At 38.0% G+C, this 26,746-nt stretch overlaps 2 protein-coding genes and 1 long non-coding RNA gene across 4 annotated transcripts in view; 1 reads left to right on the top strand and 2 right to left on the bottom strand.

Annotated features, from left to right (window-relative positions):
* Positions 1–26,746, bottom strand: part of LOC127536227 (H-2 class I histocompatibility antigen, Q9 alpha chain-like) — an 82,169-nt gene that overhangs the window by 6,329 nt on the left and 49,094 nt on the right. The window contains exons 1-2 of one of the 2 annotated variants that reach the window (XM_051956031.1): positions 5,523–5,672; positions 2,005–2,259 (exon numbers count right to left, since the gene is read on the bottom strand). The exons of the other annotated variant lie outside the window; for it this stretch is intronic. Of the exons in view, the coding sequence (XP_051811991.1) occupies positions 2,005–2,259; positions 5,523–5,574 (307 nt within the window). The 5' untranslated portion in view covers positions 5,575–5,672. Of the gene's footprint in view, positions 1–2,004; positions 2,260–5,522; positions 5,673–26,746 lie in introns of those variants that run through there. 2 annotated transcript variants of the gene reach the window in all.
* LOC127536250 (uncharacterized) overlaps positions 1–26,746 on the top strand; it is a 37,812-nt gene that overhangs the window by 2,884 nt on the left and 8,182 nt on the right. The window contains exon 2 of the long non-coding RNA XR_007945241.1: positions 15,905–16,018. This is a non-coding gene — a long non-coding RNA (uncharacterized LOC127536250). The remainder of the gene's footprint in view (positions 1–15,904; positions 16,019–26,746) is intronic.
* On the bottom strand, positions 12,110–25,134 carry LOC110972042 (major histocompatibility complex class I-related gene protein-like). The gene is made up of 8 exons (XM_051956050.1): positions 24,983–25,134; positions 21,785–22,051; positions 17,965–18,243; positions 15,768–16,067; positions 14,283–14,378; positions 14,032–14,049; positions 13,803–13,873; positions 12,110–13,395 (listed from the first exon to the last, which is right to left on the bottom strand). The coding sequence occupies exons 1-7, from the start codon at positions 25,038–25,040 to the stop codon at positions 13,827–13,829; spliced, it is 1,065 nt and encodes a 354-aa protein (XP_051812010.1). The 5' UTR covers positions 25,041–25,134; the 3' UTR covers positions 12,110–13,395; positions 13,803–13,826.

The raw sequence follows: 26,746 nt of genomic DNA, 5'->3' as shown, positions 1-26,746 counted from the left end.
ATTAGAAGAAAAAAGATTTAGCCTCTTCAGTTCAGAATACAAAAAAAAACTTTCTCTAAAATTAAAGTTCAGACATCTACAATTCTCTGGCATTTATCTAGCTAGCTTGTTAGTTCGTTTGTTAGCTACATCCACGCTGAGCCGCTAAATCTAAAAATGCTCTTTAACAGTGTGTGTTTTCATGCTGTACTGGTGCAGATTTTCCAACACACCAAAACACGTAATTAGAAGAAAAAATGTAAAATAATTTTGTTCCTGTTCAGTTCAGAAAACAACCAAACAGTCTGATGTGGTTAAACCTCCCATCAGTCCTCTCCTGCTCTCCATCATCACACAGAACGTTGCTGAATTTTAACAAACACAGTTGAGCTGCTGTCACTCCATTATTTTTCTCTCTCTGTTATCAAACCAATGAGCTTAAACAGTGATTAGATTGTGGCTCATAAAGGTGACCTGCTAACCACACAGACTCTAACTCCTGCGCTGTGGAGCTGAGACGTTTGTTAAATCACTGTTTTATCACCATCAAGTCGCCGCACAAACTCAACACAAACACAGCTTGATGACAACAGCTGCATTGTGGATCACAGAGAGGGTTAGAGGAGGCAGAAAGCTGCTGCACAGACACTGTTACAGGATTTACTGCATGTTTTAATACAATGTGGACGACGTGCAGGAAAAACTCTGCTCTCAGGAGGAGAAAACGCTGCTTTACTGTGGATGTAGTGTTTGTTTGAAGTGCTCAGTTTAACTGTCAGCAGACTCTAATGTAGTTTTACTTTTTGGCAGCGACTGGATCATGTAACTGACATGTTTTCTGCTTTTTACTGTGTTTAGTAACTAGGACTTACTTATGTCACCTGCTGGAGATCCTCCAACTATAACTGATCAATAAACACTAAAATATAAACTAATAATAATCATTGTCCTGTTATATTTGTGTGTCAATAAACAGGTTGATAAGAAACAATGTGGTTTTAATGAATGTACAGAATAACAGCAGTGTCTCAGCACAACAGAACAGGAGGTTTGATTTTCCTGCTTTACTCAGCATTTATGAGCCACAAATCACTGTTTCTGTTCAATCACTTGTCTGACAGCAGAAGCAGAAAAATAATGAAATGAGATCAGTTACACAGTGAATGTGAACATTAAAACATAGAATAGGTGATGATGGAGAGCAGGAGAGGACTGAATGGAGCTTTAACCAGATCAAACTGATCAACACATGCTGGCTGTCATCTAAACTTTAACACATTTATGAACTGAAAAGGAACAAGAAAATATTTTAACATTTATTCCACTGATTAGGTGTTTTAGTTTGGTTTCAGGTCTTTACCAAAACAGCATAAAAACACATAAAGTTAAACAGTGTTCTCAGATTTAGCTGGTTAAATGTGCATGAAAGACTAGTGTTTGCTCACAATTCTGGACACACAGTGACATATTTTCCAGAAGGTTCTCTAATGTCAGCAGTAAAGTTTCATTTAATCAGTGATGAAAACAGATTGTGGAAATAAGTGGAGTTTCTAGCTTTTAGTGGCTGCTGCAGGATGAATGCTAACAGGTCAGAGGTCTATGGAAACTTCAGTTTATCTGACAGTTTATCAGACCAATAGAAGAGCAGCAGAGAGAAACCCCGCCCCTCAAATATCTATTTACTGTTAATAAGCAAACTTAGATAACTGAAAAGTGTAAAAGAAAAACTATAACTCATAATCTAAAGAAAGACAATACAAGGTGCAACTGAAGATACATATAATATCTCTTGCTGTTTCACACAGGAGGTCTTTGCCATATTTCTGAAAGTTCAGTAAATCTGTACAGTTGAGTTACAATTTATGTTTGATGCATACTTTCTTTGTTAGTATTAACATAGAACTTTAACTTCATAGCAGTCTTTCTGTGTGTGTGTGTGTGTGTGTGTGTGTGTGTGTGTGTGTGTGTGTGTGTGTGTGTGTGTGTGTGTGTGTGTGTGTGTGTTTGGATGTCAGAGACGATTACCTGCAGTTTGGTTAAACCGCTGCATTACTATTCCAACACTCGCCGCAAAGGTTTGTTGAGTTCCTCTCCTAATATCTGTGATTCTGTTCTCATCTCGAACTCCCTCCATCCACGTCTGCTTCAGGACATTCTTCTCAGAGACACTGTCATAGTAATCAATTTGGTTCCCATCCACAATACCCACTGCAACAAATGCTGGAAACTGCCCCTCCAGGCCAGTGGATCCAGTGTAGAAATACTGCAGACTGTGAAGTGCTGCAAGAAAAAATAAATTCTCATTAATCCCTTTTCATTACAGCATAGACCTCAAATGAGCTTTGCTGCACATTGCCTTTTGCTAATTTTCTTAGATGGTAATTAATAATTATTCACACTTTTATAGCAGACCTGCCAACCTTGGCGAAATATTTTGCGTATCACTTAATCTCACACACGCACGCGCAAACGCGCACACACGCACACACACAGCTCACGCTCATGTCGATAGGAAAAAAAACTCGGTGCTTATTTCCCTGATATGACATCGTATTTTCAACGTGAAAGTAACATTATTAACAGTACATATTTGCCAAAAGACACACGTACACTCGCGCGCGCGCACACACACACACACACCATTTTAACCGCCAGCTGCTGTGGGTGGGGGCACGGGGAACGGGGAGAGAGGCGGAGGGAGGCAGAGGACAGGAGAGAGCGGGCCAACAAGGGTTCAGCAGACTCATTATTCTCCGCTACTCTATGATGATTGGTTGAAATTGCACCACTACACTGCTGCATCATGTTGTCAGTTGTCACGTTCACATTTCTAACAGCACTCACAGATGTCTGCAGCTTTTGGAGTAGTTTAATGAGGCGGAACATACCAGCGTATTTTGATGTCAAATTGCGTACCTGCTACGCAAAATGCGTACAGGTTGGCAGGTCTGTTATAGCAATGAATTCCAAAATATTTTACTAAAATGTTAGAAATTGGATTTCATGTGTTAATGAACTATTTAAGACTAGTCTATACAGGATTACTACCAAAGATGAGATTCATTCTCTGCTAAATTATTTAAGTTTTGACTATCTGCTCATTTTCGTCTTCTCTTTTTAATATACCTATTGTAAATTTATTTAAATTGTACAAAAATGTTCAGTAGAAGAGGATTTCTGCAGGAGAGATTAAATTTCTTCAATCTTAAAATTCCTGCTTTTTATATTCTGATAAGAAGCCTGTGTAACCAGGCAGAACTGCTCTCAAAGGAGTAAATGAACTCCACCGCTGTCAGCTCAGCAGCTGTTTTAAATGTAGTATCTCAATAACAGTTACTTGACAACAAGGTTAAACTCTCATCGAACCAGGGACTGAACCGCCAACCCTGTGATTAGCAGGAAGCTGTTCATCTCCAGAAGTCCTGTACCTCTTTAAAAAAATAGCGCCATCAAATGACATGACTGAGGCTCTACACAGGAAAAAAAAACACTAAACCAAACTAAATGGTAGACTTTCGACATCTACAAGTTACACATATTAATCAAGTGTAATGACAAGTTATGATACTGTAAAAACATGCTGCCTTCACCTGATGAAAATGAAAAACCTGACTTTTTATTTATTCATTTACACCACCAGTCAACAGTTTGGCCACACCTTCTCGTTCAATGCTTTGTATTTATTTCTATTATTTTCTATGGGAGACGCCAGCGTGTCGTCATTTGCTATGGTCACGTGGTACAAGACTGCTACTGGTTGGCAAGAACCGGCAGTAACATAACGGCTTGCTACGAGAACGGTATCGGGTTTGAAACAAATACGTAAAGTTATCGCTTTTCATGAATGAAATTGCACATGTATTTACCACAATGGTAATAGCGTGTGTAGTTGTTGGTTGTACGAAGCATTTTGAGAAGGGATCAGGCTTGAAATTTCACCAAATACCGATGTCAGGAGAGAGAAGATGGCGGTGGCTTCAGCCATCAACAGGAAAAATTGTACCCCAGTAAGCAGCAGAGATCGTGTTTGTGGCTCCCACTTTTCTTCTGGTAAACTATTCAACAGTTTAGCATGTTTAGTATGTCTAACTTTGAGCGTATTTACCAAAAGATATTGATTTAGTGTCGCATCCTTCGCATGAAGCGATCTCTACACTTTCGGTTTGGTTCAGTGTTGTCATGTGTTACCGATCGCTTTTTAGGCGATGAAAGTATACTGAAGTCGAATGAAGCATATTCAATAACATCTCCTTAAGCCAGCAGCCTCCTATTTGTAACCACATTTGTTTCTGTATGCGTCTAGCGATCGTTTTTTAGAATTGTCCTATTTTCGATCACCAATGCTGTGGGTCTGTTACTGTTACATAGAAGCCATACTGGAGACAAAAAATACAGCAACTTCTTGACGTTTCTTTGACATCTTGTTGAAGATTAACAGAAGATGTGTTATTTTTAATTCATAATTATATATTTTTGGGTGGGTGAACTGCCCCGCGGTGTCAATCAATTAAAAATAAATGTCGGTGAAGGAAATGTCCGGCCACAATGAAGGATCGTCAACCCACCCAGTCTTCAAATTGTAGGGATCTGGCAAGGTTTCACTGTTTCCCTGATATCTCAGCTTACTCACGTATATTTGTCGGGCCTCAGGTGATAAGGACTGAGCATAATCGGACAATTTCACGAAAGGATAGTTCGCATTGCTATCATCAGCCATTGTTCCTCTGGTTCCTCTTGCCAACCAGCGCCGTAATCACGTGACTTCGTGACGTCACTATTTGTAAACACTGGCGTCTCCCATATTGTAGATTAATACTGAAGATGAACACCTTTTGTTTACAATATTCTTTCATAGTTTTGATATCTTAGTATTACTCTACAATGTACAAAATAATTTAATAAAAAAAAATTGAATGAGAAGGTGTGTCCAAACTTTTGACTGGTGGTGTATTTTAATCACAAAATTATCGCCTACGCACTAAACATTTAAGTGACATTTTAAATTTGACGGATGCGTCGTTAAAAAATAACGGAAAGACAGATCGAAAAGGCGAACTGTATAATATGTAGTTTTAGACAAGAAACGTTCTGTTTCAATCATTTTTTGTCATTTTGTTTTTTGTTACTATGTTTTCTTTATTCATGTTGTAGCTACATGTATTTCTGCGTTGCGCATTTATGCTGCCATTTTGGACGGACCTCGCTTAGTCAGCACCAACCTTAATGATTCAGAGAGAATCAATTTTTTTTACCTATTAATGAAAAGAAAAGACAAGTACACTCAAAATAGTCTTAAAATGACGTCAGAGAGCTTATCTCACACACTAACCAAATTGATTAGAGATAAAAGGACAGCATTTACTAACTTTGAACTTAATGGAAATTTGATCCATTCTTTGAAAATTTCCATAATCTGCAAAGATCTATTGGAACTAAACATTCAACTTTAATGAAACAAACCGTGGGATCCTCTGGGGAAAAACGACCCACATACATTTCATATAAGCATAAATAAAGACAAAAAAGTAAAATTGCTAACTCACTTGCTGCCGTGCCGTGTATTCCCACGAGAACCAGAAACATAAAGAGCTCCATTGTGACCGTCAGCTTCGAAACGTTTCACCGTTTCCACCGATCTGCTCCCTAGTCTGGACAAACAGATTATGCACTAAGGATCACAGATGTAGTAGGAGAAATAGAGGGAGGAGGGGAGTGGTTTTAAACGTCACCCTCCATCTGAGCCAATGGGAATTTAATTTTGGCGTCAACGTCAGTAAAAAACGGGTGAAACTCCCCAACTGAGGTTATGAACGAAAGTGAAAGTAGAATTTGTTTATTTTAGCTAGTTGAAAATAATGGAAGAGTGGGGTCTTCATTTGGAGTTTCTTCACTTTGTACTTTATGACAGGAGTGTTTAATCTTCTGCTGCTCAGACTGTTCATCGTGATTTTTATTCTAATGTGACATAATGTGCAGAAATGTATTAATTTTCTGGGAGGTCAGAGTCACTAAACTACATTAATACAGATTCACACTGGGGCTTGAGTGATGACCTGAAATTTTATTCTTTTTGTCCAATTATTTGTGACTTCCTTGAGATTTAAAACATTTCTGATGATAAATATCAAAGTGTGGTTTCACTGCTGTTCAGTGAGTTTCTGTGGTGAGCTGCTCCCTCCAGTGGTTCAAACCTCCAGATCCTCAGAGAGCACTGTGGCGGACAGAAATAGAATAGAATAGAATAGAATAGAATGCCTTTTATTGTCACTATACACAAGTACAATGAGATATAGAGCATCTCCATCAGTGCAAGATACATGTAATAAAGATCACAAAAAAGGATAAGTTAAAACAGTATAAAAGAATAAAAAAAGTGCATGGTCAGTGTGATATTGAACATTAGAATAGTCCGTATTGCACAGTAGACGGTTTCGAGGTAGTCTTGGGGGGGGGTTGGAATGTCAGTGCCATAGACTGTATAGTGGACGTAGCATCTGGCTCCAGAATTGAAGCCAACCCGGAAGTGTCAAAAACTTGCAATATCACTGAGTCCGCTAGGGTTGGCTCCAAAAAGCTTTTTCTCCATAGACCCCAATTTATTTTTGGAAAAAATTAAATTTGATAGACTGATTTTCTACAGCTCAGGATTTTTTTCCCGTTAGTTTTCATGGTCAAAATTAGAGATCAGGTGGCTGATCTTAAAATAAATCAATACTGAATTTTAAATAAATCGTTAAAGTTGGCGGAGCCAGGGGGCGTGGCTATACTTGATAGACAGCAACAGAAGCCTCTGCGGTAAAACGTGGGCGGGATAAAAGAGTCCTCAGCCAATCCTGCCCCTAGTTGCTCTCCGGTCCAGTCTGTTTGATGACGCTTTTTACGTCACTGGCTCCAAAAAATCCAAAACGGCGACCAGGAAGTAGCAAAATGCGGGCTTCATTTTCTCGCCGTTGAAACCAACGGGTGACGTCATGGTTAGTTTACGCCTGGTCAGTGCATGTTTGAATTCAGGGTGGTGATGGCTTTTGGAAAGAAACTGTTTTTGAGTCTGTTTGTTTTGGTTCTGATGCACCTGTAGCGCCTTCCTGAGGGCAACAGGACAAACAGGTCGGAACCAGGGTGGAAGTTGTCCTTGATGATGTTTCCTGCCCTTTTAAGGCAGCGGGAGGTGTATATGTCCATCAGGGAGGGGAGGGGGCAGCCGATGATTTTCTGTGCTGTCTTAACAATCCTCTGAAGCCCCTTCCTATCTGCCATGGTGCAGCTGCCGTACCACACTGTGATGCAGTAAGTCAGCAGGCTCTCAATGGACGAGCGATAGAAGGTCGTCAGCAGGGTGGGGTCCAAGTTGTGTTTTTTGAGAACCCTCAGGAGGTGTAGCCGCTGCTGCGCCTTCTTAATGATCGCCGTGGTGTTGTTCGTCCAGGAGATGTCGGAGGAGATATGGACGCCCAGGAACCGGAAGGTGTGGACCCTCTCCACACACTCACCGTTGATGTAGAGGGGAGCTAGGTCGGTGCCGAGCTTCCTAAAGTTGACAATGATCTCCTTTGTTTTCTTGGTGTTCAGAGCCAGGTTGTTTTCTGAACACCAAGCTGCCAACTTCAGGACCTCTCCTCTGTAGGCTGTCTCGTCTTCTCCTGAGATGAGTCCGACAACTGTTGTATCGTCAGCAAACTTCACGATGAGGTTGCTGTTGTGGGCCGGACGACAGTCATGGGTGTAGAGGCAGTACAGGAGGGGGCTCAGCACACAGCCTTGTGGGGAGCCGGTGCTCAGTGTCCGTGTGGAGGACAGGTGGGGGCCGAGTCTCACAGCCTGGGGCCGGTTGGTGAGGAAGTGTAAAAAAGGCATTTATTTTAAAACATATATGAGTATATAACATTGTAATTAAATGAGATTGTGGGTATCATCTTATATTCTCATATTTGTATCTTGTGTTGATGTTTTAGAATACATTGTTTTCTACCATGTTTATTTAGATTTTGTACTGTTTATATTTCTAAGACTTGAATGGGAGCAACTATAACGTAGGCAATTTTCCCTCAGGGATCAATAAAACATTTCTGATTCATATAAATGTATTTAATTGAGTTCATTACAGCCTTAACATTGCTCCTGGTATGTGTTAGATCTACTAGCAGGACTCACAATATGATCATAAAACATAAGAGTGTCGTCATGCAAAGCAGAAAGAGGCGGAGCTTCTTAAACAGCAGCATCAGATCAGTTCTGTCAGAATAAATGCTGCTGATCTGACTGAATGCTGAAAACTGTCTGACTGAAGAGAAACTCAACACCACAGTTTGTTTGGACACCTGATGCTGTTTTTCATTTTGCTCCTGCTTTGGTTTTTTTCCATCATTTCAATTCTCACTGTTTGAAGCAATTTAGAATTATTTATTTAGAATTTAGGTTTCACTTCTTCAGCTGGAGCAGAATTATTCACAAAGGTTCATCTTTTATTTAGAGAAAGTCATGTCAGCAGTGAGACAGCGCCCCCTACAGACAGCTCGTGCATGTACCTTTGAACTATGAAAAAGACAAAACTTGATTACGTCAAAAACATCCTAATAAAAATGTCACGGGTGGCCAATATTTAGTGCTGACATTTACAATCTTTATATTGCAGATATTCAGAGATTGTCAGGATCTCAGAAAATCATCTGAAACACCTAAATTCTCTGTTTTAACCCGAATTACAAGACTAGCAGTTCTCTCATTTATCTTTTGAATTTATCAGCGTGTACAGCAGATGTGCGATGAAGACACATAGTAAAGTGTTTTTAAGGTCTGTCTTCTTCTACTTTTGTTTTTAATGAAACTGAAGGCAGATGAACCAATAAGTGTGAATCCTCACTAAAGCCAGTTTTATCTGTTATGAAGCACAAACTCTCTACTGGCCACATGCAGACCCTTTAGTGCAGAGAGGTGGGCATGAACAACACACCATCCTGTTTTTCTGTTCATTAAGTTTTACAGCTGCAGCGAATACACAGAAAATTGTTCTTTTTAAAGTCATGTTTTCGTGTCTGATTAAAACAAGCAGCCTGTTAAAAAGACATGAAGTTTACAGAAGTCATCACCTGTCAGTTACTTCCTGACAGAGACCATCTTGTCCTGGAGATTACAGAGGAGTCATTCTTCCAGAGCAGCTGTTTTATAGGTTCACTGAGTGGGTGGGATCTAACGTCTAAGCTCCCTTCCCCATTTATATGAATGTACCCTGAAAGAAACTAGAGAATAATTTGTTTCGAAAGCAGAACAATGCAGCTCTGCTGACTGCTGGATGCAGTTTATGAATGTTTTTTTTTTCTGTTGCTATTTTTTTCTTCCTTTTATTCCACATGCCTCACAGGGCTACTACACCCCTCCTTACAACATTCTGTTTCATCTGCGATCTTTTTCAGCAGCTTCTTATGTATTTATTTTACAACTTGTATCATTTTCTCCCATCTGTGCAGTTTGAGGAGGTTTGTACTCGCAAGCAGTTTAAGTGTTTCTCACATCAGAATAAGGAGTTAATCAGAAAACTTCCAAAGCGCAGGCTGAGTAAGAATCAGGGTTCAGTGGAGTGTAGCTCAGTTAGTCAGTCTGTCCTGCACATTTGTTTTGTTTGTAGATGATTCTTCAACTCCAGCAATGCTCACAAGATGATTGGAAATTTAAATGGAAATAACCTGCTATTTAATTATCTTCTCTGAACATATTAAACTTTTGTACACATCAAGTATCAGTGTCGGTATTGGCACTTGGTGTTACTTTGTAAAGGAAATAAATATTAATATCACACAGCATCAATCACTAGTGTTTCTGTGGACTCTGGTCTTTAATGTGTTTGCTCTTTTCTATATTCCTTCTTTATTGTTAATGGAAAAGTACGTCATACTAAATATTTGCCAGCATCTAATAAAGTCACTTGTCTTTTTTTTCTTTATGTGTACATGTACAGTCCCTGACAAAAGTCTTGTCACTTATCCATTTTGTAGAAACAAAAGCTTATAACCTGACTTCTAATTAATCCATTGGTTTTAGAAATGGCTCATATGAAAGCTAAAACCCTCCCAAATTATGTTTAAAATACTAGAATAAATTTGCTTCACTGAAGAAAGATTCATCATTTAATGAACACAGAAATGTCAGATTTTGGCAAGACAAAAGTTTTGTCGCCTACAGAGAATAATGTGAAAATTGAACATAATTTACTTCAGATACAAAAATATGTTGCATAACATCAGTGAATTAAGTAGTGGTGCTGTGAGATCCATATTTAATATTTTGTATGACTTCCATGAGCTTGAAGGACTGCATCCATGCGGTTCGGCAATGATTCATACAATGTGTTAATGAAGTCATCAGGAATAGCAAAGAAAGCAGTCTTACATGGGTCATTCCAGGTGAAATGACCAGATATTCCTTGGGGGTGTTGCTGCACCATCTTCAAATTAGTCCTAAATTTGTATGCCATTAGATAGTCACAAAAGTACTTTTTATGCAAAATTGTAGGCCTGTAGCTCAAATAGTTTCTGAGTTGTGGGGGTCTGAAATTTTCAGAATTTGGGCTATAAAAAGCCTCGCCAGCGTTTTTTGCATCTTTAAATGGTTATTTCTCAGCCTCTAGACATACCAGAGAGCTGTGAGTTGGTAAACAAGGCCTCTGCATGTAGCTAGTGCCACACAAACATCCCCAGGTGTTTCCCTACACTCTGCAGGCCATGGGGGCTTGCTAAAAATGCTAAAAATTAAGAGATACCTACTCACAAGTGGGGTTTGGGACCTTAAAAGTAGTAGAAATACTGCACAGAAGTGTTCTAACACCCCTGGGTTCCATTCTACACAAACTTGTGTGATAACTTAGCAAACTGGAGCTTTCTGGGTACCTCAGTTTGGAAAATATGAGCTCCCAAAGTTGGACGAGATTTTTAATTGGCTATTTTTGGCAATAATATGTGTCTGCAGCCGGATGCTGTACGAATACGACCCGCACGAATAATCCCCGCATGAATACGGCCCTAGACATACACTTCTCATCAAAACTGAGACTTTCCAAGATGTTTCCTACAGTAAACCAGGACTGTGACTGATGTGGACAGACACCAGCTTCATTAGCACACATGTAGCACACATAACCTGGACAAACAGACTCAGAGACAGTTTTTTCTCTGGAGCCATCAGCGCTCTGAACACAATCACTCATCACTCACTGATTTAAAACAGGGTGACCCAAAAGTTTGGAAACAAAGTTTAACTGCAGTGTCTATTTCAGTTGGGGGTGCATGAATTCACTCTTATTTTATCCATTTTTGTTATAGCATAATAAAATAACTTAAAAGCATAGTATTTGCCGAGTGCAATAACTCGGAAGAAAATGAATAGAACCATAAGGTCCAGGTATGCTGGAGCATAACTTCAAAATGCAGGCCATCAGTGTCAGATTTCAAAACTCTTGATGGTAAAGTATCTGACAGTTTTAATTTTTTAAACATCACAAAGTACTATGAGGCAACATTTACTGGCCAGTTTGAGAAACCTTCATAAGCATAAATGAAGATACATTCCAGAAGATACCAGTGCAACCAGTTGGTGGAAACATTCACAACTTTGTATAAGAAACAAACATGAACATGTTGAAATATGTTTGTTTTACACTAATCTGTTACTCTTCTGAATATATCTGTGGTACTGATTATTGAAATAACATTATATTATTTGGATTATAGACTTTTCATTTGTTTCCAAACTTTTGGGTCACCCTGTATGTGACCTGTTGGGTTTTCAGTTTAGCAAAATCAGTCTTTGTGCAGACAATGTGACAAAACATGTGACATTGTAATGACTATTTTACACATCTGTCATGACAAATTTGACACTGAACGCAACCACAACTGTGTCTGGTTTGATCTGCTTCTGTAAGCAGAACCAGACACAGTTCACTAACAAGGCCTGTAACTCAATCATCACTATTATTCTCTCATCATGTGAAAAGTAAAGTTTCTCCTTCACTTATCTGTAAAGAATCACAGTTCAACATCTACAGAGAAACACTAAGACAACAGAGAACACTCAGGCAGCATCCGTGAAACTGTAGCTCGATGGAAACTGCAGGTGGAATCACAAGAACACACTAAAATCTGGATTATTGGGGAGTTTATTGAAAAGCAACAAAGTACAAAATTACACAGATATGCAGCATAAGTGACAATCATCCACTAATAAGTGAATGTAACGTCACTATTTAATTTTAAAATGTTTTGAAACATAAAAAGGACACTGTCCTGAATTACCAGCAAGAAATATGTTCAAGAACATTTCACAGTGTATTGATAAATGAAATATACCAAAAGAACTGTACAATCTAGTATTGAGCCACACATGAGAAATGATTTTGTAGAACAATAACATCATTTAATAATTAAGAACAACTTTAAGACTAAAATTATAATTTTAAAATTTTAAAAATATAATATTAAAATTTCTAGATCTGCTTGGAATCAAAACAAGATCTTTACAGAATTTACAACAGGACAAATATTTGCATATTTATGTTTTGTGTCTGTGTGCAGAGATACACTCCATCATTTTACATTCTTACTTCAAATATATTTCTTGTACATTAATTGATTTTCAGATGGAAATGTGTTTCTAACAGATCACTGACAAATCAGGATCATCACCACAGTGATGAAAAACTGCCTCCATCACTTTTCTGTCCTGTTTGTCCACTGAGAGGACTGGAGTCAGTCCCAGCAGCAGAGACGAGCTTCACTTTATCTCCAGCAGGAACACAGAAAGACCAGTTACACTGACAACTGCAGGATGTTTAAACTCTGCAGTTTACATGTTTCTGGAAGCTGATGATTGATTTGCAGCATTTTGTCTTAATGTTTATGTCATTATATCACCAGACCTTCAGAGTTTACGTCTATAAAAAGGAGAATGCATGTAATGTGTGTCTGTGTGTCTATAAATGTATATCTACATCTGTATTATCAATATTGATTATTGTTTGATTTATTGATCTACAGGAAAAAGCCCAAAACCAGAAATATGTAACAGTAAATATGATAAATGTGCTAATTCTCTGATTGATTGTGTTTGTATGAAGAACACTGAGATGCTTTCAGTGATTTTATATCGTTTCAATGTTTTAATTCTCTGCAGACATTTGTCATCATGTTTTATCAGAAGAAATTCCACTTTTAAATTCAAAACTAAATGCATAAAACTACTGAGTATCACTTTGTTTGATGACTCTTTAATTTTTCCTTGAATTTGAATCAGAAAATATTTCTAACTCAATCCCCAACACTTCTTCTACCAGTTTATAATAATGATGAACATCCAATGAATTTCCAGTTTATGGAGGAGAATGTGGTGACACTGATCCTTGTTTCAGTGCAAAATGTTTCCATAAACCTAAAGAAAGAAAAATAAATGATAGTTAAACCACATAATGACAGAATCATTTGGACCTTCAATATTTATGATTCAGACATTTTGTCAAGTATTTACCTACAACAACCTTTATAGGTAAACAATACAAACATTTGTTATAACTCAGTTCAACCATTTTAATAAACTGCTGCCACTGTTTTCCAAAAGGTTAATATTACTTCAACTTTATATATTTTCTATTACTTTACTTTGACTTCTCTGTTTCTCTTAATAATGTAATTTAACTTCATGTAAAACAGCTTCACCTTTTTGAAGAAGGATTAACTGAACTTTATTGTTTTTACAGCAACAATGTGCCCCAAAATTTTGCATTAGACTTTACATAACATGTTTTAAATCAGTTTTGTTCAACTTATGAACCAACTCACTGAGTGCAGGGTTTTGATTGTCATTCAGGCTTTTGGAAGCATTTCCTCCTGGACCTCTCTGTTCTCTACAGCTGTAAAGTGAAAAACACATTAACTCCCACTGTGATCTGAATCAACACTGTGTTTTACAAACAAATAACACTGATTTTTTTTTTTTGCACAAAACACAGAAACACATTTCAATCTAGAGTGAATCAGAGAAAACAGAATCCAAACAGGTTTAACTTACGAGATGGAGGACGTTTGTCTGAAATTACAAGAAAATAAAAATGATTTCAGTTGCACATGAAAGTTGTTCTACATTATTTTTTTCCAATCACTTCTCCCTTACATTAATATTATACAGTAGTCGTATTTTCATAAAGCTGTAGCTCTCAGCCTTGCAGCAATTACTTATGGATTTTGGATAACGTTTATTTCATTTTTGCAAAGTAGATAAAGTCAAAACATTGAAAGAAAACATCTGTTTTGTTCTCGCACCATTCTTCTTCTTGTAAACAATGAATCCAACCACAGTGATGACAGAAAGAACAGCCACAGCAACAACGATGGGGATGATCATGGGGAGAGAATTTCCTGTTGAGCAAATAAAAACAAACAAATCACAACTTGAACAAATAAAGCAGGTGAGAACAGAAAAACATAAATTTGACAGTCGATAGTCCTGTGAAAATCAAGGTTTACTTTACAGATACTCTATGTTTGTGTTCCTGTTGGTAATTTATAGTTTGTTTCCAGCTAACACAGACATAATTAGAGAGTTTGTACTCATTTATTCTTTCAGCTTTGTTATCTTTGTTGAGCTGCATGTCTCTGTGCTGGTTTCTGTCCCACATACTCTACCAGTCAAAAGTCTGGACACACCTTCTCATTCAGTGGTTTTTATTAATTATTTCACACATTGTGGATTAGTACTGAAGACATCAAAAATCTAAAAGAATACACATGGAACTATGTTTTAAACAAAAAAGTGTTTTATTTTCAGTTTTAATCTACAATGTGGAAAATAATACAAAGTATAGAATGAAAAGGTGTCCAAACCTTTGACTGGTAGTGTATGTTATTAGCACTGTAAATACATATAAAGAGAGTTTCTAACAATCATATTTAAATTCCATGTGTCTTTTAACTGCAAGCAACATATTTAGCAAATAAATTTTATTTTGACTGTTTTATTAAGATACAAAACAAAAAACCTCTTCTATGACTGTCCAGTATTTTATAAATACTGTGGCTGTAAATTCACATTTTCATTTGCACATTTCTGTGTACTCTTTAAAATAAATAAATAATAACAATACTGTCACCCTTGTATATTTTGTTGATTTTTTTCTATTTTGTATTTTCTATATTTGCATCTTATTTCACTTTGTTTTAATTTAGTTTAATTGAATGTAATTTTATCTCATCTTATTTTACCTTCACTTTATTCCTTAATATTTTGTGTTGTCTTATTGTTTATTGAATATCCAGCTGCTGTAACAACTTAATTTCCCTCCAGGGATTAATGAAGTCATCTAAGTCTAAGTTTAAGTCGAATTCATGAGCTGTGGTTACACACTAAAAAGGCATCAAAGGTCCTTGCAGATTCTGTCTCTAAAAGCCCTAAAATAAATGAGGGACACTTAAATATAAAACTAAACCAAATCTATGTGTAATTGTTGACATTATTCAGTTTTAATCAAAGTGAAGTTAACTGTGATGAACATTAATAATTTCTTTAAAACACTTTCATCCCTTTACTTCAATTTTGAGTTTTTTGGGAGTTTTAATAAATGTTTTAGTGAAACACTGACATGAATCTTAAAATCACATTTAAAAATCAATATGAAAGAACCCAACCAAAAGACAAAGTGAGGAAAAAGAAGTTCCACCCAAAGCACACAGAAATACATGAGCTGCAGAATTATTACAGTAAACTAGATGTGTTTCTGCCACCTTCATCATCTCTCATTTCAGTCTTACCTTCATTGGTCCTGATCACTGATTTGTCCAGTTTGATGATGTCGTCTTTGACATCAGACATCTGAAACACACAGTCATACTTCTTCCAGTCTTCAGCAGCGATTGATGAAATCTTCAGGTCAACACTCATCTGGAAGGTTCCATCATGGTTGGGGAGGATCTCTCCTTTGTCCACGTCCTCATGAAGCTCCTCTCCATCTTTCCTCCAGAACAAGTCGGCTCTGTCGGGGTAGAAACCTGTAGCGTGGCAGGTGACCAGAGAGGAGGGAGTCTTCTGGAGGAGAGACACTGAGGGAAGATCTGGAGAGAGAAGAGAAAGACAGATCATAGTTTCTGGATTACAGTTCATCTCAATTGATAAGACACTGTTCCTGAAAAATAGCACACATTTCCTAAAACAATTCACATTGCACAGTCAGTTGGTGGCTGTGTGCAGTGAATAGAATTGAGTGTCTTATCAATTGAGAAAAACTGTAATTGCACTTAGCATTCAAACTAGATATTGATATTAGTATTCTCTAACATTCTTTTCTCAACTGATAAGACACTAAACTCCATTCACTGCACACAGCCACCAACTGACTGCACACATTTCTCAAAAACAGGACTCTGCTGTCCAAATTTTGGACACTATTTATGGTTTGCACACAGTTTCCAAAACTCTTGCACTCTTTTTGCACAAGACTGAACATGATTGTTGCTCAGTTGAACACACTTTTTCACTCATAGCACACATTTTTCAAAAAGTGAACACTTGGAAGCAGAACTGGGACACTGTTCCAACACCGCTGTCACAATTAAAACACAACAGGTCAAAATTGAAAATACTTTTGCCAATGAACTGCACACTATAAAACCTGCTGGGAAACAGAATTAGCTGTTCAGAATGCAATCTGTTGTTGAGGTCAGCAGATGGATGGATGGTGCATAAAGTAAATAGTTTCAGGTTTATTGTGGCTTACTTTACATGGTATGTAAATGTTGTTTGTCACTTCAGTGACATGTCTATACTGGAACAATACAAGCAGTCAGAAATGTTCTGAGAATACTGTAAAATCTAATGCATAAATCTGGTTCACAAGTGCTAGTAAAATTACAGAAAGTGTACATGACTGACCTTTCCCTCTGTTTTGTGTGTGTTTGTTCCAGAGAGTTCTTCAGTTGGATTCTGATGATACTCATGAATACATCTGGGACAATGTTAGATTTCATAGAGGACTATTGATTTGGGAGTGGTTCAATATGAACCCCCAAATTGTTGTGGTTTTTCTGCTTCCATATTCTCCCTTTCTGAATCTTCTAGAAGAATTCTTCTCTACATGGAGGGTACATGAGCAGCAGCCATACTTTGCTAAAATCTCTTCAATCAGTGGTCTTGGCATGTGATGATGTTTCTGTTGATGCAGGTCAGGGCTGGATCAGACACACTAGGTCTTTCTTTCCAGAGAAAACACAGCTAGTGATGTTGATGAGGTCCTGTGGCCTGACCAGGCTGAAAGAATTGATGCAGATCTGCATACTGTACTGTGTACAATACAGTGCTGTATTTTTGTCTAACATTATTTTTATTTTATAATCTACAGTCAGGCACTGCAATGGCCCCTCTGATTTATTTGTAGGATGCGTTTGTGTTTAAGTTGTCATTTTTGAGGACTTTATAATTTTTTTATATTTCATAACACAGTGAGAGAGAAGTGTTTTGAATTTAGCAGTGGAGTGTCCTGGTTTTGCTTCGTGTGCCTTAATTTTGAAAACAGAGTTCAGATTTTGACAATAAAGTGTGCTTTTGACAGAAGTGTGCAGTGCTTTGTGAATTCCGTTAAAAAAAAATAGTGTGCAGTGTGTTGGGAAATGTGTGCTATTTTTCCAGGAACAGTGTCTTATCAATTGAGAAAAACTGTAAGAAAAAGGGGAGGTGGTACAGAAGAGAAGAAAACAAAAACAGATGAAATGTGAGGAGGTGGTGAGAGAAAGGCTAGAAAAGCTGTGAAAAGACAGTAAGAGACAGAAAGAAACCGAGGCAGAAAATGAAGACAAATAGAATAAAAGTGGTGATAAATATGTAAGAGTGACAGAGATAAAATGGAGAGAAAGGGGAATGTAAACTGAGACAGATCATTATAATGTCAAAATACATCAGAAATCAAGGCAAATGAGCATTTTATCGAAGACATTAAATCAGGTCATGTGATTTTACCTTTTCTCATCAGAGAGCTCCTCCCATAGTTCACATACTTCTTCAGCCACTCAGGACAATACTGGGTGTAGTAGTACTTATTCTGTGCAATATAAGCTTTGTTACTCTCCCAAATGTGTTTCATGATGACAGCCTGTGATTTTGCAGCGATCCATGTCTCTGTCTTCAGGTCCAATGATATGAAGTCTTCTCCATCATAACCATCCTGATCATATCCGTTAACTTCATCTGTCTCATCATCCCATTCACAGCCGTACATGCTGTGGTAAAGGTGAACACCTGACAGACAAAAAGACTTCAGTGAAAAAAAGTGATATCAAACCAGTCTTCTGTTAACCATTTCTATCCCATGCTTACCGCAGACAAACACTGATCAACACATTTCTAACCAGTTAATCTACATCTGCTGTTATTGGTTTCTTCCAGATAATCATCATGTGAACAGTGTGAACATCTCAGACTGAGACAGAATCTGCTGGGAAACAGTAAGATCCAAACACTCCATTTCTTGTCTCCACCACAGACACACACTGCCTCCACTAACACACAGTTCATGTCCATGTTATTTTGTGTTTCTGATTTTTGGTTTGTCTCAGTTTGTCTTTGTGCTGTTAGCATTCAGCCAGGAGCCTCCATAAAAGTAAGAATTCAAGTGATTTCCACTGTCAGTTTGTCTTTGATGTATTTATGAAACCTCATTGCTGATGACAGATCACTTTCTGTAAAGTTAATGTTCAGACGTCTACAGTTCTCTGACATTTATCGTGAGCCAACACTAGCTAGCTTGTAGCTAATTTATTAGTTTGTTAGCTACATCCACACTGAGCCACTAAACTAAAAAAAATGCTCTTTAACACTATGTGTTTTTATTCTGTATGAGTGATGTTTTCCACCTCACTGAAACACATGATTAGAGAGAAAAACATTAACACCAATATTTGCTCCTCTTTCGTTCAGAAAGCAGCAAAACTGTCTGATGTGGTTAAACCTCCCATCAGTCCTCTCCTGCTCTCCATCATCACATAGAATGTTACTGAATTTTAACAAACACAGTTGAGCTGCTGTCACTCCATTATTTTTCTCTCTCTGTTATCAAACCAATGAGCTTAAACAGTGATTAGATTGTGGCTCATAAAGGTGACCTGCTAACCACACAGACTCTAACTCCTGCGCTGTGGAGCTGAGACGTTTGTTAAATCACTGTTTTATCACCATCAAGTCGCTGCACAAACTCAACACAAACACAGCTTGATGACAACAGCTGCATTGTGGATCACAGAGAGGGTTAGAGGAGGCAGAAAGCTGCTGCACAGACACTGTTACTGGATTTACTGCATGTTTTAATACAATGTGGACAACGTGCAGGAAAAACTCTGCTCTCAGGAGGAGAAAACGCTGCTTTACTGTGGATGTAGTGTTTGTTTGAAGTGCTCAGTTAACTAATAATAATCATTGCCCTGTTATATTTGTGTGTCAATAAACAGACTGATAAGAAACAATGTGGTTTTAATGAATGTACAGAATAACAGCAGTGTCTCAGCACAACAGAACAGGAGGTTTGATTTTCCTGCTTTACTCAGCATTTATGAGCCACAAATCACTGTTTCTGTTCAATCACTTGTCTGACGGCACAAAAAGAAAAATAATGAAATGAGATCAGTTACACAGTGAATGTGAACATTAAAACACAGAATAGGTGATGATGGAGAGCAGGAGAGGACTGAACGGAGCTTTAACCAGATCAAACATGTCTTCTAAACTTTTTCACATTTCTGAACTGAAAAGACACAAGAAAATAATTATTCCAGTGATAAGGTGTTTCAGTTTTGTTTCAGGTCTTTACCAAACCAGCACGAAAACACAAAATTAAACAGTGTTCTCAGATTTAACTGGTTAAATGTGCATGAAAGATGAGTGTTTGCCCATAATGAATAGCAGACAGAAACCCTCCACCAGTCCATTTATGGAAAACACACAAAAACTTCACGAAAAACCAAAGAATTATAAAATGTTATTTTGTATAAAAATCGGCTATCTTTTCATTTCACATTGTAGCTCTTTTTCATATTTCAGAATATTAGTTTTTTTCAATTGATAAGACACTGTTCCTGAAAAATAGCACACATTTCCCAACACACTGCACACTATTTTTTTATTTTACACAATTCACAAAGCACTGCACACTTCTGTCAAAAGCGCACTTCATTGTCAAAATCTGAACTCTGTTTTCAAAATTGAGACACACGAAGCAAAACTAGGACACTAAATACAAAACACTCCTCTCTCACTGTGTTATGAAATATAAAAAAATTATACAGTCCTCAAAAATGACAACTTAAACACAAACGCATCCTACAAATAAATCAGAGGGGCCATTGCAGTGCCTGACTGTAGATTATAAAATAAAAATAATGTTAGACAAAAATACAGCACTGTATTGTACACAGTACAGTATGCAGATCTGCATCAATTCTTTCAGCCTGGTCAGGCCACAGGACCTCATCAACATCACTAGCTGTGTTTTCTCTGGAAAGACCTCGTGTGTCTGATCCAGCCCTGATCTGCATCATCAGAAAAATCACCACATGCCAAGACCACTGATTGAAAAGATTTTAGCAAAATATGGTTGTGTCTTAATTGTGACAGCCGTGTTGGAACAGTGTCGCAGTTCTGCTTCCAAGTGTTCACTTTTTGAAAATGTGTGCTATGAGTGAAAAAGTGTGTTCAAATGAGCAACAATCATGTTCAGTCTTTTGCAAAGGAGTGAAAGAGGTTTGGAAACTGTGTGCAAACCATGAATAGTGTCCAAAATTTGGACAGCAGAGTCCTGTTTTTGAGAAATGTGTGCAGTCAGTTGGTGGCTGTGTGCAGTGAATGGAATTTAGTTTCTTATCAATTGAGAAAAATTGTATACTTGATCTGCTGTTTAATTTGAATGATTTGCAAATATCATATTCATTCCTACATCATACAACACAACTGTTTAACTTTACAGTAACCGTACAACATATTTATGGCTCACACAAATTATTCTTCATATTGTGGATCATTTTAAAAGTCATTATTAATCAACTAATTCACTATTTATCATTTAAAATGAAAATGTTCATTGCATTCCCAGAGCTTAGGATGAAATGTTGAAAAGGCTTATTTTGTCCAAACAACTGTCAACAGTATTTAATTTACAATGATATGACACTGAGAAAACCAGCAAATTCTTTAATTTGAAAATTAAGAAAAAAAACTAGAAAAAAATGTCCATTTTGGTCATCTTAATGTAGGTCAACTCATCACATATTTGACAAAGGACTTCTGATCTGATCTGTAATGCTTCTTTTTATTACTGAGTCACATTGTGGTTAATCCAGAGTCATGCTGTTAAAATGTTTAAACTCGTCATCCAAATGACACATTTGTCATGTCATCCTGCGTATAGAGTTTATTAAAACATTTTGCCATTTCTTTCATGAGGGTACAGCAGAACTAACTTGTGTCCCCTTTACAACCCAGGACTGTCTAATTGGTTTAAGAACCCAAGCAGCAAGATTGCTTCACTATTTTTCTGTTGTATTACTATTGTGATAAACCGATTTTCACAATAGTCGTTTGGACCCATGTGCCCACAGTGATTTGGTTTAAACATCTACTCATTCAAAAGTCTGCTATTTCAGTCCCGGTTATTAAATTCAATTTGTTCATTAAAACATTTTTCATGGTGGAGTCATCAACTCACCATGTGTTTTTTATATACTCATATTCAACAAATCAGTGTGAAAATGTTTCATCCTGGTTGGGAAAGTAAAAAGTGAAACAAACAAACCTCCAGTTTGGTTGAAGCGCTGCTTTACCATTTCAATGTTGGCTTTGAAGGTCTGCTGGTCACCCAAATAGACCTGAGTGTTCCTGTCCATGTACTGAGGATCATCTGCTATGACTTTGGTCATCCAGTCCTGCTTGATTTGTGCTCTCCCAGTGTTGCTGTCATAGTGATCAATTGGAAAATTGTCAACCATCCCAACACTTGCAAACTCTGGGAAGTTTGGGATTCCAGAGGAGGCAGTGTAGAAATACTTCAAGGAATGAGACACTGAAAGAAAAGTTCATATCATGATTTCAGAAAAATAAAGCACAGAATAATGTTGTCAAAAAGAACTGCAGTTTGTTCAAAATTCCCTGATAATCTCTGCTGTGCTATCAATAAATACTCATTTACACTGGGATATAATTTTCAACTTCTTTTCAATAAATTGATATTTATTTGGTCAAAGTTTTGAAATCACACAACTAACCAAAAATGTTATTTTCTACATCAAAAAAGAAAATACCTTGGTATTTGACTGTGTTATTTCCTTTAGTGGTTCTACCCCACACATTCCAGGGTTCTCACCAGGATTTTTTTTACAGCGTAACGGCCCGACACTATGCGCACGCGCAATAGCCTTCATGAAATCCGGGCGGCCGGCCCAGATGTCAGCCAATGAGCGTCACGCAGATGCTCCAAATGCTCGTGATTTAGGTCACTATTCACCATACATGGCATCACGGAAACAACCAAGACATGCTAATTGTAACCCCGAGATTGGAAGCGACTCTTAATTTTAGACGGGAACGGGTCAATCGACAGGAAAGTACGGCTGAGGTGGGGAGACATAAATTAACCTAGATAGGCACCCAGTCCATAAAAACAAACGCACATGGCGTTATCTGTCAAAAATAACTCTTTCACAGCGCCAACTGCCCCAATAAAGAAGTTTTCTCACATAAATATGGAAATATTATGCAAGCAAATGTGCTCAAAACACAATACCACAACTTGAAACGCAGCCTAGCGGCCCTAATCACAGCATAATCTTTTAAACTGACAGCGTAACGGGCCGTTACGCTGAAATGCGCTGGCGAAAACCCTGCATTCTGAATTACAAATTTAAGCCCACTTGGAGAAACAGAGTTTTTAACGCAGGATGTGTTGCTGTTTTGCTGTTTACGAAAACACTTAAGCGAAAAGTATTTCTGAAAGCATTTGAGGCGAGAAATAATCTGTGCAGTAGCTGAATCTGTCCTCGTTTTATTTCACCGATGGCTAGTTTAGAAGTTTGAGGACAGTTTCACAATGCGTGAATGAAGTATATCATAAAGTAGACTGGACTTATAGCCTACTTTATGCAAATTCAATGAGGGGGGTGGAGATTCCACGCATCCTGAAACTGTCCTCAAACATTAATAAAACGAGGACAGATTCAGCTGCTGCACAGCTTATTTCTCGCCTCAAATGCTTTCAGAAATACTTTTCACTTAAGCGTTTTTGAAATAAAAGAGAAAGTTTGCGGCTGAGCAGCTGTGTTTATCCAACATGCCTGCCAGACCCTCAAGCTGAAAGCTCAGTCACATCAACGGTTCTCAACCCTGTTCCTCAGGACCCCATGTCCTGCATGTTTTAGATGCTTCCCTGCTCCAACACACCTGACTCAAATGATCAGCTCGTCATCAGGCGCTTGATGACGAGCTGATCATTTGAATCAGGTGTGTTGGAGCAGGGAAGCATCTAAAACATGCAGGACATGGGGTCCTGAGGAACAGGGTTGAGAACCACTGGGTCACGTGACCACGTAGTGGTTGCTGCAGAGCCCTAGAGATAGTAAGAGTTGCGACACTCCCATAGGGTGCTGTTGTACGCTTTCTTTCGGTCTACTTCCGGGTTGTGGAGGCTTGTTTAGTTCCAAGCACCGCTTCGACAGTGACAGACACCGTTCATTTGCACTGCAGGTCGTTGAGTATATGTGGAGGTAAGTTGATGAAATGCCTACCTCTTTTGAATTGTCAACTGCTTATATTTTATCAGAGGCTCTTTATGATGCATATGCTGAGCTTTATTTGTATTTGCGCAGCGTAAATATATATATTTTTTATCTTGGTAGACGACCGAATTTCTGCTACTTTTTTTTAGCTCGACTCTGCTGTTAGCTGTGAAGTTATCTCCAGGGATATATTGACGGATTAATTGTTGATGAGTCGCTACCTCTTTTTAATTTTAACGTCTTTATATTATATCAGAAGCCCTTTGTGGTGCATACATTTATCTGTATTTGTGAATATTGGCAGATGACCGACTTTCAGGCATTGCCATGTGCTTGTTAGCTCTTCTTTGAAAGCTACCTAGCTACATCGCTACCTCTTTTTAATTGTCAAGACTACGTCCTTTATATGAGACCCTTTATAATGCATAAACTTATACTTGTAAGTATTTAACAAATATATTTATTAATATCTATCGTATCTATCTATCCGCCAGTATCCCGAGAGCCCTCACTGAAGACACGAAGACCCTCATTGTTTCTCCCATTGTCAATAAAACATACTATTTCATTCATCAAAGCATAATGAGTTGTTATTCTTGAATATATATATATTTTGTGTATGTCTTAAAATGGTTATAATGAGTCAACTCCTGCCTCATCAGAAGTGGCTGGACACTATCTGCTGAATGGACTGTTGTTACTCTGCTTTTCAATAACCCAGACGACGGGTAAGTGAATCAGAGAAATATAGACATTGTCTGGAAATACAATAATCCAACTGGGCAAAAATTAACATCTTCAATCATCTTACGTTTCTGTGTAAAAGTCGATTTTCCATGCTAACACGAATGTGAAACATTCCCTCCCAAACCCCAAAAGTGTCTTGAATATGTCACCTTACGGCTCAAAATGTAAAACTGACATTTACATACATACTCCAATGAATTAATAATCAAACAAGTACTTGGAGGTGTGATTTTATTCCTTTTTTACCGTGAAATCGCCGCTCTCAGTCCCATAGAAGGAAATGACAGCGCTGCCTGTTTGGAACTATTCAGGCTTACATGAACCACGTGACCGCCCCGCTGCGAGAGCATGAGTGTCGCAACTCTTACTATCTCTAGAGCTCTGGGTTGCTGGAGCGCGATCACGTGACAATGTTGTGGCCCGCTCGCCATCCGTGCGATTTTCAGATGTGGTGCGTTTAATAAAAATTAACTCACTAGCCACAGTATCGGTTATTCCGAGGAAAACCACACACAGAGCAAGAAAAGCCTTCATGGTTTGTTGTTTGATTACAAACTTAACGGAGAATAAAATTTGCTGTGAGGAGACAGACTGGACTTCTTCCGCTGATCTCCAGTGTCCGACTGAAGAGAAACGTCACTATCAGCCAATAGAAATTCAGATCTTTTGTATCTGGGTTGAATTTGTCTACTAAGGTTATGAACGAAAGTTTAAGTTTTCTGATGGGAAATCCGGCTCTTTTTAGCGAGCCGGCTCTTTTGGCTCGGCTCAGTAAAAAGAGCCGGCTCTTTCGGCTCCCAAACGGCTCTTCGGGTTGTTTTGTTGCTTTAATTAATTTATTATCAACAACAATATAAAATTATGCACAAAATGAATTACTAATGTAAAAGATTGTGTTTTTATTAATTTATATATGTTTATTACATATATATATATATATATATATATATATATATATATATATATATATATATATATGCTTTTTTATTCACTCCACAAAAATCCATCCATTCTCTATACACCGCTTTATCCTCACTAGGGTTGCGGGGGGTGCTGGAACCTATCCCAGCTGACTTGGGCTGGGGACATCCTGGACAGGTCGCCAGTCTGTCACAGGGCTACATATACAGACACACAATCACACTCACATTCACACCTACGGACAATGTAGAGTAACCAATTAACCTCAGCATATTTTTGAACTGTGGGAGGAAGCCGGAGTACCCAGAGAAAACCCACGCATGCACAGGGAGAACATGCAAACTCCATGCAGAAAGATCCCAGGCCCACCCCAGGATTCCAACTGGGATCTTCTTGCTGCAAGGCGAAAGTGCTAACCACTACACTACTGTGCAGCCGACTCCACAAAAATGTAAAACAAATAAATTATAAAATAGAAAGAACAACTATTTACAACTCAATTTTCAACTATTTAAATATTCATCTTTTTCCTTTTAAACAAATTTAAAGTGAAACAACACAAAACACAGCAAACCACTTTGTTTTCCCCATCCCACTCTTTTGCCACTTTGAGCAGCTCTTCTGCTAAGTTCTCAGCAGTGTGTCTGTCGCTGAACTCAAAAACAATCCAGAAGACTGGACACCATTTTAAATTTTTCAATAAAGTGACACGTAACTGACAAGAAGGATGTATTGGTTTAGGATGTCCAGCTGTCAGTTATTAGACAGACTGCTGTGGCTTTTTTAACCCTCTCTTGCAGTAATGTATGTTCTGTGTCATACAGGCCTGGGATGATTTTTTGGGAAAGTGTTTTCCTGCTTGGATACATTGGATTTAGTGCACGAACAAACTTCCTGAATCCTTTATCATCCACAACTGAAAATGGTTGAAAATCAAGGGTAATCATTTTTACCAGTTCTTCATCAATTGAGTTCTGTCTTGCTGTGGTCACAGACTTCTGCAAAAACTGTGTCATAGAGCTCTGGATCGGAGGTTTAGGTGGTTGTGGTGGCATAGTACATGATGCTGTAGATACTGCAGCAGCAACAGTAGACACACTGGCACGTTCATTAATACCACATTCAACCCATTGCACTGATGGGTGGACAGTTCTCAGATGCCTGTGGAGGTTGTTTGTGGAGCCGGCTCTGTAGCATATTCTTTTCTTGCAGACTCTACACTCTGCCTTTGTATTATCAACTTGATATCAAATTGAAATGGTTCCAGATTTTACTCCTTTTCCTGGTGTCACTCATTTTCTTTACCTTTCTATCGATGT

Source organism: Acanthochromis polyacanthus, chromosome 11 (assembly GCF_021347895.1).
Source record: "Acanthochromis polyacanthus isolate Apoly-LR-REF ecotype Palm Island chromosome 11, KAUST_Apoly_ChrSc, whole genome shotgun sequence".
Classification (NCBI taxonomy): Eukaryota; Metazoa; Chordata; class Actinopteri; family Pomacentridae; genus Acanthochromis; species Acanthochromis polyacanthus.
This window is presented reverse-complemented; position numbering and strand designations above follow the sequence as displayed.